General features: G+C 44.8%; 1 protein-coding gene across 1 annotated transcript; it reads left to right on the forward strand.

The window, feature by feature from the left end:
- Positions 1-318: 318 nt before the first annotated feature.
- Positions 319-5,061, forward strand: LOC306796375 (uncharacterized protein). Its single transcript, XM_079295259.1, has 6 exons — positions 319-580; positions 1,671-1,785; positions 1,935-2,050; positions 2,133-2,374; positions 2,802-2,890; positions 3,214-5,061. The coding sequence occupies exons 1-6, from the start codon at positions 391-393 to the stop codon at positions 4,451-4,453; spliced, it is 1,992 nt and encodes a 663-aa protein (XP_079151385.1). The 5' UTR covers positions 319-390; the 3' UTR covers positions 4,454-5,061.
- The last annotated feature ends 7,303 nt before the right edge of the window (positions 5,062-12,364 follow it).

Genomic DNA, 12,364 nt, shown 5'->3' on the forward strand with positions numbered 1-12,364 from the left:
ACAGCTACTGATGTCGGTGTTGTTTCATTTTAGGATTTGAATTTACACACAAATTATACTTTCATGGCAAATTTCAGATATTTTTAAAAATAAACTCTTTGTTTTAAACCCGACACTTTTCTGAACTCGTCTTCCTGAGTTGTGACTTGTATTCCTGATTGTTATGTAATGTTTTATCCACATTTAATGATTTAATCTCCATCACAGGAGAGGAAGAGGGAACTCGTGGTCTTGGTTTCTACTCGGACGACATTTATGCACGCACCACAAACCGGAAACGGCGTTAAGCCAGTAAACAATAATGCCAGGCCCGAAGAAGTCCCTCCATCAGATCATCAGACCGTGGTTATAGTTTGAATTAAGAAAACGCGTTTCCGGTTTCAGACTAAAATGTCTAAAGCGGAGACTCTGAGAGGGCTCGTCACGCGGAGACTCTCCGCGGCCTCGCGGGAGATTCTCACGGTCGTGGACAGAATCGTGTCCGGCTACGAGGACGAGGCGTCGGGCTTCAGAGACGAGATCGAGCGGCAGCAGAAGCAGCTCGAGGTCCTGCGCGAGCAGCTCGCGCTCAGCGCGGCAGGTTGGTGCGGACTCCACCGAGGAGACAGTTCGACGTTAAATATTCAATATATATATATATATATATATATATATATATGTATATATATATATATGTATATATATATATATATATATGTATATGTATATATATATATGTATATATATATATATATATATGTATATGTATATATATATATATGTATATATATATATATATATATATGTATATATATATATATATATATATATATGTATATATGTATATATATGTATATATGTATATATATGTATATGTGTATATATATGTATATATATATACACACACACACACACACACAAAGAAAAGGGGAGGAGCCAAATATAACTTTGCTTTCCATTTATTAATTAAAGAACTTCAAGAACACTTAAAGCAAAGAACTTTGGGGCGATAGTCTTACATGAAAACAAAAATATTGAAGATGTCCAATTTGAAACAAAATGAAATAAATAAATAAAAATAAAACATTAAAGAATTCTGTTGAGTTTCAGTGCAACATGAGGTCTGTTGATATCGTCCTTTGATCAATACTGAGAGAAAGAAACAGCCAGTGAGCTTCCACTGTTCACACTGAACTGAACTGCTCAGCAACAACTTGGTCTGTGTTTACTTCCTGTCAGGTCATTCAAATACACAACAATGTTACATTACTGTGACATTATTTTCAAAAAGATGAGAATATCTCCATTGTCTGGGAGAGGGTCGACCGTCATCATACGTTACAGGGAAGACAGAATGTTCCCAAACCTGCAACTTAAATGACATCGCGGCTTCTGACGTTCCTCCGCTCGCCATGACGTCACCGTTAAATGCTTCTAAGCTGCTCCGTTCACTGAACACACGACTGCTTTATGTCTGTTCACTGACACTCTGCACTGATATTCGGGGACTTGCTACTTGAAAAGGAACAGCAGCAGCAGAACTTTACACACTATGATGATTACACTGTAAAAAAATAAATAAATACTCGATTGATCCGCGGTTCACGAGTGATCCGAACCGTGAGGGCTGATCCCAACGGATCACGGATCGATCCGTGACACCACTAATGTCTCTATAAACTTCTGTCCAGATGTGAGGCGCAGCAGGAGCCTCGGGGCTGTTGGGGAAGATGAGGATGATGAAGTGGAGGAAGACGAAGAGCAACCAGAGAAGCTAAAGGACTCAACAGAGGAAACTCCATCAAGGTTCCTTCATGTTCACTTCATCTCCACAAAGAGAACACGTTTATTTATGTCTTAGCTTTTGTAATGTCGGCAGAGAAATGATCGATAATGTAGTATCATTTATTCATATATATATATATATATATATATATATATAACTGTGTATATAGATGTCAGCATAAGAAGAGGAAGCCTGGCAGACCTCAGATCAGTGAGACACAGAACCACGTGGACCTCAGGATCCGGATCCTGGAGGACTCTCGGACCGACGTGCTCTCAAACAGCGGTACGAGTAAACGCGTTTCCTGCTCGGACGGTTTCGCTCCGTTTCAAAGTGTCCTCACGTCCTCGTCTCTCTCCTCCCTCAGTTCTGAAGAAATGTCCGATGCGGAGGCTGAGGTGTCCTCGGGGCCTGGAGGAGGCGGACTTCGTGGACCTGCTCAGGTCCAGCTTCCCTCAGCTGTCCGGAGACGAAGGACGCTTCGACGTCTTGACGTCGGACAAGAGGCGGCGGTTGAAGCCTCTGAGGGTGGAGACGCTGACGGCGGAGGAGATCCAGCGGAACGTCGGCTGCACGGGAGGGAAGTCCACGCTCTACATCCGACTCAAGGTATCGAACCCTCGGAACCACAACGTTCCTTCTGCTCCTCGTGCGATTTCATTGCCATTCAAAATTATAATCGTTGCCCAGCACTAGTTTTTACACAATCGGGTTGAAGTCAACTCTTCATTAGAGATTTTAAATGAGAACATGAAGAATAAAATGTTTGTGATGAAATATGATTTTAAGCTTCGTTTCGGCTGCTTTTTCTGACGAAAGCGTTCGTCACACATGAGGAGTTCAGGGACCGTTGGAAAGAGGAAAACCTGACGATAATGTTGTTTATTTACAGCTTCTGGCTGAGATGAACGGTGTAGTTTTGGTGATTTGTTTCATGAAAACATGCTTTTTTTGGGGTTCAGGCGGTGAAGAAACAGTTTCATCTTCTTGAGTTGGAATGTTTGAAAAGTTCGCTTCACTTTTATTTCAATTTTAGACAAAAAAGGAAGAAGAGACAAATCCTCCAGCGACGAACGCCGCTGACGAGTCTCTGCAGACGAGCGATGACGTCAGACTTCAGCCGAGGTACAGAATGAAACGCGCTGAGCGACGCGACGGTGAAGTGTTTCTCCATCTTTTTCTCAATCTAACGGAGTTTCATGTGAACACGGAACTTTATTTTGAAAAGAATGTTTGCACGTAAAGAGCATGTAGTCGACACGTGTTGCTGGACTTTAGTAAGAAAGCGCATGAAAGATGAGGAGTAACTCTTCTAAAGGTACACGAACTGTTGCGCGATGACGCGTTCGGACCTCACGTGGCTAAAACAGGCGTTATATTGCCGACATTTTCTAAGTCCCACTTTAAACTCCTCACTTCTTAATCTTTGCTCCTTGTTCCTTCGGCAGCCCTGTTCAGGAGGTCGAAGGTCGCGGAGAAGAAGCGTCCATCGGCTCAACGTCACAACATCAAGACATGGAAACAGAGGAAGATGATGATGAAGGTGGGACATCAGCGCGAGCCCAGAGTACAGGACACGGTGGCGTTGAACAGGGAGAAGAAAGAGAAGAAGACGGTTGGAAACCAGACGAGAGCGACGGCGAGCCGAAAGAAAGCGACTCCGAGCTGCAGCTGAGGAAACCGAAGACCGAGAGCGGAGACGCTCTGTCCTGCAGAGTCTGCGGAGCGCCGCACGGATCGGAGGTGGCGTTCGTCAAACACGCCTGGAGTCACACGGACGAGCCGGGGCGTCTCTGCGGGGCGTGCGGAGAGCTCTCCGAGTCCGCCGACGCGCTGAGCGATCGCCTTCAGAGCCGCCACCGAACCGCCGACTGTCACTCGTGCGGGGAGTCTTTCCTCGGTGGTCTCGGCGAGCGCGTGGAGAAACCGTACGAGTGTGACGTTTGCCGCGGCGCGCCGAAGGAGGATCTCCGGAAACCCCGCGAGGCGGGCAAACCGAACAAACGTCGCGCTCGCCACAAAGCGCTGGCGCTGAAGGAACAGTTTCACGCTCGCCGCGGGACTTGTGCCGTCAAGAAGACGCACCTCTGCGGCGTGTGCGGCAAATCTCTCAGCGACTACAGGTCCCTGACCCGCCACAAGATGACCCACTCCGGGGAGAGACCCCACAGCTGTCAGATCTGCGGCCGGCGTTTCAAGCTGCCCGGCACGCTGAGGCAGCACGAGAAGATCCACGCGGACCGAGAGCGCTCGCACCTCTGCGACGTCTGCTGCAAGATGTTCCTGACGAGCAAGCAGCTGCAGATCCACCTGAGGACGCACAGCGACGAGAAGCCGTACCACTGTGGCGAGTGTGGCCGGGGGTTCGCCACCAAGGGGCCCCTGACGATCCACATGCGGGTCCACACGGGGGAGACACCGTACCGCTGCCCCGACTGCGGCTGGTCCTTCAAACGCAAGATCAACCTGGACAACCACGTGACGATCCACTCGGGCCTCAAGCCCTTCGTCTGCGGCGTCTGCGGTAAAGCGTGCGCCCGGAAGTCGTACCTGACGGTCCACATGAGGACCCACAACGGGGAGAGACCCTACAAGTGTTTGCTCTGCGACAAGGCCTTCACCCAGAGCCACTGTCTGAAGACCCACATGAAGAGCCACCCGGCGGGCGGAGCGGCGACGAGACACTGACGACGGAGCCAATTCATCGTTACATCCTGTGATACTGTGAATATTTGTTTATTTCTGATTTATATGCATCGGGTTTTTTGTAGAGTTGCTTGTAACGCTGTGAACATCTGACAATCTCAGTTCTGAGGTTGTCAGACGGTGAACTGCAGTGTGTTTGATTTGGAAGTAGTAAGTAGTACTGAAGTACTCGAGTCAGCATGTTCACCACTGATGCTCTGCTTGTTGGTCACATGTCGTGATGAACTTCGAGGCTTTTATTGTGTTTGAGACGACCAGAGGTCTCAGCTTCTACTGGAGTCAAATGCTTTACAAACAGTGTATACATATTAATACGATGAGTCATCTGTGATGATGGTGTTCTGTGAACTGGTGAGAGCAGGACTGGTGTCAATTTGTTTCATGCAAATCATATTTCATGATTTTGTTTACGGTACATTACAGCAGGCAAATGTATTGTGTGTGATTGCGTCACTGGGAGCTGAGGGCCAGGACAGCAGCACCATCTGGATATCACCAGTTCTGCATGACACACGAATACGTTTAAAAAAGCTCCAAGAAGCAAACGCATTAGAATCAGTATCAGATCCCATTCATCAAACAGAAACGTGACAATGTGTGAGTGTATTGTTTCTGTGTGAGTGTACACAGCAATATGCTGTTTATCAATAAACAACAATGCTTTGTAGAGCTGTTTATTGATTGAATCAAATGTAACAATGTTTATATGATCTGGAACAAATAGAAGTTCTGAATTACAAAGAGGTGGAAGTCTAACAAAGCACCAGGTAGGGCTGGGCGGAACCGGATATAGCGTCACACCGGTGCACAGAAACAACTTCTGCTGCTCAACAGGCAGCAAAATATACAGTTCACCGCTTTATATCAACAATTACAACAACGAACAACCCGCAACTAACGCTGTTTAACAGGCAAAACCCCGCGACTCAACAGTTTGTGACAGATTAACAATTTGTAACACGAATAATTGTATATTTATAAAATTTCACCGCAGAACTGCATGCTGGGTAAAGCTCGCTAACAACAGTCGGCTAACAGCTGAGAGGCTCTGTGCTCCAGTGACGTCACGTTAAAGACCGGAAGAGAGCGACGCAGGATGAACACTGAACAACAGAAGGTGTTCCGGTCACAATACCGCTGATTACCGTGACATGTGTGGTGTTTGTTATACATGTACGTTGCTACATAGACGGTGATAAGAAGCTGTACATGGAGCTTCTTCTTCTTCTTCTTCTTCTTCTTTAAATTCAATTGGCGGATCGCTACCAACTAGCATAGGTGCATACCGCCACCTACTGTACCGGAGTGTGCATTATTAGGATAACCTTTTCTTCACTCTTCTGATAATAAAATAATAAAATAACATATATATATGTATGTATATATATATATGTATATATATACATATATATATATATATAAAACCCTATATATATTTATGAATAAATAAATGTAAATAACTGAATAAATCAACAACACTCAGGTGTTGGGGCGGCCGTGGCTTGCTGTAGAGGGTTGTCTGCATGTTATGAGTGTGTTGATGAGTGTTTGTGTGTGACATGAACAAGTGAGAGCACGGCTTCTTTGCATGTTGCAGAACTGATGAGGTTTTCTGCGGTGGATGGTGATAGGTAAATGTGTTCTCCTCGTTGCTGCTCTGCAGTGAGATCAGAGCGCAAACATCCCAGCGTGGTGGCTTCAGTTCAGAGGCAGGCAACGCAAAATCACAAAACCATTTATTCTGCATCACTACATCGTTACCGTCTGATGACACAACCTAAACACACACATTCATAATTGGGAGTAAATATTCTCACCTTTATCACTTCATTTGAATACAGGAACATTCATTCATTAAAACTTTCTCCATCGTCACAGAGTTCAATAATCAACTTTCTAAACACTAAAGTACATTTGGAAATAAAAAGACACATAAAGGACATTAATGTGTTGATGTCTATGTTTGACAGCACTGAGGCGGGTGTGATTGAACACGTTGTGTTCTTTTAGTCTTTACTTTGTCTTCCACATTCTCTACGTGTTCACAGCTGAAGCTGTCGCTCATCTTGGCCAAGATGGACGACAACTAGAGGCGCAAAGTGATCCGACTTCTGCTTCAATGCATTCTGGGAGATGTAGTGTATGTGCACAGGGAAACCTTTGGACCACTCTATGAGTACTGATACTATACTGTACTTATTACGACCTCTGTGACTGATGCAAACAAGTAAAACTCCAACGATGAGTTGATTAATCCATCAATCGACAGAAAATAAATCGTTGACCAATTTAATAATCAAATAATAACTTCTGTATTTGTTAAAAGCAAAGAAAGCTTCTTAAACGTGAGGATTTGATGATCTTCAGTAATAAATGACATCAAACTGAATATCTTTGGCTTTTGGTGTGTTTGTCGGACAGAACGAGACATTTGAAGATTTGACCTCGGACCCTGGGAAGTTGTAACAGATATTCTTTTTACCACTTTCTGGCATTTTAAAAACAAAACAATGCAAGAACTAATCTAAGAATAATAATGAATGAAATAAGTCTCAACTGCAGCCCTACTAGCAACCAAAAACGACTGAATGTCTTGTATCTAATCAAAACAACCTCACACGACCACGAGCCGCTGTAATGTGACATGACGAACGGGCCATGGAGTCCAACGTACTCTCAAATCGACTTTCTTCAAATGTAATCTAATGCTCGTCTTTAGCCACTTTTAGAAGAGCAACATGATAGTTTTCCCGCCCTGTGTAGATACATCAGAGGCAACGCCAAACTGCTGGGCAGATAAAACCAGAGCAACGAAGCTTTCAGCACACAGTGGACCTCGGTCCTCAGCGGCTGCAGGGCCTCTAGAGCTACGATAACAAGGAGCCCGACCAACCAAAACCACAGCACGCCTGTTATGGCCATGACCGTGTGGGAAGCCCTCTGCTTTGACTGGTCGACTCGCCTCTTGTTCCCGCCCACTTCCCCTGGCCCCAGACGAATCAGAACACGGAGAATAGAAAGGCTGCAGAAAGATACGATAAGTATATGTAAGGGCAAGAGGAAGAGCAATGAGAGGTAAGCTAAAGAAGGAATGAGCAGAGATGTTACACAGGTCCATCCAGAGCACAGCAGCCAAACACACCCAATGCTGATGTTCCTGATCCGGACCCCCGGCCCCTTTCTCAGCCCCAGGTAGGTGACGGGGTGAACGACAGCCAGGTATCGCTCCACACAGGTGAGGACTTGGAAGAGGCCCTGTCCATAGTAAGTGATGGCTTGAAGCCAGTACCCCATGTCCTTCATCTCTGGCAGACCGGTGAAGGAGGCGCAATAGTAGGCGGCAGACCCGAAGCACCAGATCAGCTCGGCGGCAGCCATGTGGTAGACGAAGACGTCGGAGTCGCTCGTCGCAGCGGACGAGCGTTGGCGGCTCAGATACAGGACAAGGATGGAGATCGGCAGCAGGAGGGCGACTCTGGTGATCATGAAGGCGCCGCCGATCGAGACACTAACTGTGGATTTGAAGCAATCAAAAGGCACTGAATCGAGGGAGGAGTTGGAGGCGGAAGAAGAGTTGGCCGACATATCTACTGTATGTGGAAGCCTGAGGAGAAGAAAGGAAAGGGACTGTGCTGTCAAATAACTTCTGAAAGGTTGCAATCAAACAAAACCTCCTCCTTTGGCCGCGGCATTAATTAGAGATCACCTGTTGGGCAATGCCACTAACATCCTTTGATTGTTAGACCCTTGCGATGAATTTGGGCAACCAAAGTTCTTACGAACTATTCTGAGGGAAACAAGAACATCTCGACCAAATTTGCCAACAATCCATCCAACGGTTGTTGAGGCATTTCACTCAAGAACAAAGATGTCAACCTTAAGGAACACCACAAATCGGTAGGATTCGTCCTTTGGGGACCATGAATGTTCGTACGCAATTTCATGGCAATCCACCCAATATAACTAACCGTGCTAACAATACAAACTACAGTGAACAGAGCTTTTCATATTTTATTTCATAAAATAATATGGTCTATAATGTAGCAATAGTAACTTGCTGCTTCACTAATGCTCTGAATGTCGTATGCTACTCTTTGAAGTTATGAACGAACACCCACCTGGTCACCGGTGCTTGACTGAGATCCTCCTCCCGCGTCTCCAAACTCACTGACTGGATCCTGGTCAAAACATACGAGTAATACTCGTGTCTGGCTGCGGGGTATTGATGATCTTCATGTGTCAGAGTGACGGATGGAGGCAGCAGGTGTTTTGCATGTTTTACAACTAATTTACTCGACTCAAGCCCGTGAATCAAAGTATGCAAATGTTCCTCCCACGTGACTCTTCCAGGGAGCAGCAGCACTGCCAGTGAGCTGGTATGTTTTCTAAGGTCACTTGTTACGTCACCGGTCTACTCTCACTCTTCTCACTCCCAAGGAAACACCACAAAACGGATTATAATCACAACTCACAGTTTATTTGAAGCTTCAGAGATGAGCCATGAACAAAAATCCACCAATCAAAAAAGTTAAACAAAAGACAAGTCATAAAGCTGAGCTCCTGAACCAGAAAAGGCTTCTCACTCGATATCAGCAGCTGTAACTGAGGGCAGTCTTGGTTATTAGATGCCTAATTTCAATATTCGTTCTCAGAAAACGTTCAGCTCATAGTTTTGGTTTTATGGCCCACAACTTGTATTTGAGTCTCGCTGCTCTCGTCAAACAAGCTGTGATAAGCTGTACACCAGAGACTTTTCTCAGGGGTGGTGGAGACCAAACCAGAGCTTAAAGGCTAAAACAACCATTTGGTTCAAGTGGTTTCATGAAAAAAGTGTCTTGAGTGTTTTTTAACTGTAGTCTCTCAGTCTAACCCTAACCCTTAAAAATGTGCTCGCCAATGTGAAATAGTTTATGAAAGTAACTATCAGCCATTAGCCGAGCTAGCGTCGTGGCGCTATGGATGGCAATATGCAGATCCCCCAAAAAATAAAATCCCAAAGACTCTGACCTTTTATCTGTCGCCACCAGCCGCAAAAGATGACCTTTACAAACTGTACAGGAATGTTTCGTTCCTAGCCAATGAATGTGAATTGTATTATTCCAGTGGTTTCATTTATGACCAAATATCGTCAAAAGTTATCAGCATCAGCATCAGCTGCATTAAATACTAATTAACAAAAGTAAGCAAGCTAACATGCTGAAGTGAAATAATGGACGTGACAAACATCGGTGTGAAATCACTTTTATTTGCATTATACAACTTTAACATTTTGCAAAATTTGCTCTTTTGCTGACCAACATTGACCAACATTGAGATGAAAAACATGTAACATTTAGCCTAGCTTAGCACGCAGACTAAGAACAGGTGGAAACCCCTCGCTAACATTTGGCTAAAATCAGCTATTCTAAAAGTCCTCAGTACTATCAGCCATTAGCCGAGCTAGCGTCTTGCCTCTGTGGATGAAAATGTTCAGCTCCCCAAAAAAATACAATCCCAAAGACTCTTTTATCTAGCGCCACCAGCTAATCAAAGGTGAACTTTACAAACTGAACAAAAACGTATCGTTCCTCGTCAATGAATGCTGCTTGTATTATTCAAATGCCTTGGTTTGTGACCAAATACCTTCAAAACTCATCAACATCAGCCCCAGCTACATTTAATGCTAATTAACAAAAGTTAGCGAGCTAACATGTTAAACTAAGATAAAGGACATGGTAAACATCAGAAAACAACAGCGTGATATCACTTTTATTTGCATTTTACAACTTTAACATTTTGTGAAATTTTCTTTTTTCTGACATACCAGCACTTAGATGAAAAACATGTGCCTTATTTAGCCTAGCTTAGCACGTATAAGAGCAGGTGGAAACCACTCGCTAACATTTGGTTAAAATCTGCACAAAAAAACATCCTCAGTTCATTTGATGCTTTTCAGCAGCTTATCAGCACTATTTTTGTTACCAGTTTATATCACGACATACAAGAAAGGATTCATAAATCGACAGTATAAACTGCATACAGTCAAACGTGGTGAATAATCACAATCAAATTCAGCAAATTAGCATGTGAAGCATCTCTGGTGCTGACATTCACAGATGCATCCGTCCATTAAACTGGATGCTTGACAGGATTCAAATGACCCGTCAGCTAAAACTGCTGCGTATTCAAATCAGACATGTGACCCAGAACACCGGTGTGTTCTCTCAGTCTCCATGTGTCCTTTCAAGGCAGCTGTTCTTTGTATATTGTTGTTAAAAGACAAATGAAATGGAAAAGAAAAACACATGAAATGTTCAGAAATAGAGCCGTGGTTGCTTGAAGTGACGGCAGCCAACAGAACATGTAGGTGTCCTCAATCACTTAAAGACTCATCTGTGTTTATTATCGACAAGCATTTATATAAGTTACTACGAGCAACCACGGACGCATTCGGCTGAGAGTCACCAGGTAACACGGTCACTCGTTACACTGAAACACCTGTTGCTCTGAAACGGCCGTGATTCTGTGAATTCCATAGAACTTGAGTGGATTCTGACAGTCGAACATGAAAGCTTGTTAAGTCGTCGTGATGTCAGTGTTGTGTTAACAGCCTGGTAGTTTTCCTGCTCTGTGCAGGAACAGCAGAGGTAACACCAGACTGCTGGGCAACGAGAACCAGACTGCAGTCAGAATTAAATAACTCTTACATTGAATATACACTGATGAAAAGTACATCACACCGGTAATCAGGGCGCTCAAGGACCTCAACGTCAGAGCTCCCATTATGAACATAATCGTGAAGAAAGCCCTCTGCTTTGATTGGTCAACCCGCACCCTGTCCCCACCCACTTCCCCCGGCCCTGGACGAATCAGAACACGGAGAACAGAAAGGCTGCAGAAAGACACGACAAATAAAGATAAGACCAATAACGAGAGGTTTAAATTGATGGTGAACAAAGGAAACTTTGATATGATATATTGACCGAATGCTGCAAAGCAGATCGCCCAAACGCAGCCAATGCTGATGTTCCTGATCCTGACCCCGCCCGCCTGTCTCAGCCCCAGGTAGGTGACGGGCTGAACGACAGCCAGGTAGCGCTCAGCACAGGTGAGGAGGTGGAACAGAGTCTGTCCGGACCAGACGCTGAAGGCGATCTGCTCCCCTACTTCCTGTATCAACGTTTGATTTGTGTAGCTGCCATAAAAGGCCAACGGAGGCCCCAAAACACCGATCAGCTCCAGGGCGACCATGTGGAAGGTGAAGATGTCGGAGTGGCTCGTCATCGCGGTAACAGAGCGTTGTTTCCTCCAGCGTTGGAAGCCCATGTGCAGGACGAGGATGAAGAGGAGGAGGAGGAGGAAGTAGGCCACGAAGACAAAAAGGGAGATGAAAATGTCGTCCCGGCAATCGGCGAGTGGGAGATGGAGGGAGGAGTTGAGGGAGGAATTGACCGCCATGTCTATTTGTGTGGACGGAGAAGCGAGAGAAAGAATGACATCGTCAATATAAGAGTCAGAATAAATATATGAGACAATATTTATCTTGAACATGAAGCCTTCATGAATCCAATGCACTCAAAGTGAGAACCCTTTGCAGCTTCATCACATCACGAACTTCCTCTCTGACTGTCGACATCCCATCTCATGTAATGAATGCAACAACATGACATGACTCTACTCTACAATGTCTCACTGTTGGCTACTTCTTCCTGCACTCGGAGGGCATCCAGGACACAAAGTCAAACATCCACCTGAAAGATACCTGAGTACACTCCCAATCTCACACGCTGTAAAGGGATTCTAAAGTTATTTTGAAATGTTATTTTACAAATCTGAATTGATGAACTTAATGAAAACGTCATTAAAGAACAAAAATATATGTTAGCAGCAACAGTGTGAGATGACTAAAAGTAC

Source organism: Melanostigma gelatinosum (assembly GCF_949748355.1).
Source record: "Melanostigma gelatinosum genome assembly, chromosome: 23".
NCBI lineage: Eukaryota > Metazoa > Chordata > Actinopteri > Perciformes > Zoarcidae > Melanostigma > Melanostigma gelatinosum.

What these genes read in the sequence shown, in the direction of transcription:
- LOC306796375 (XM_079295259.1), top strand. Translation starts at nt 391, where the DNA reads ATGTCTAAAGCGGAGACTCTGAGAGGGCTCGTCACGCGGAGACTCTCC. An exon ending in GCTCGCGCTCAGCGCGGCAG is followed by an intron (nt 581 to 1,670) that starts GTTGGTGCGGAC and finishes ACTTCTGTCCAG; the next exon opens with ATGTGAGGCGCAGCAGGAGC. An exon ending in CGCTCTACATCCGACTCAAG is followed by an intron (nt 2,375 to 2,801) that starts GTATCGAACCCT and finishes TTTCAATTTTAG; the next exon opens with ACAAAAAAGGAAGAAGAGAC.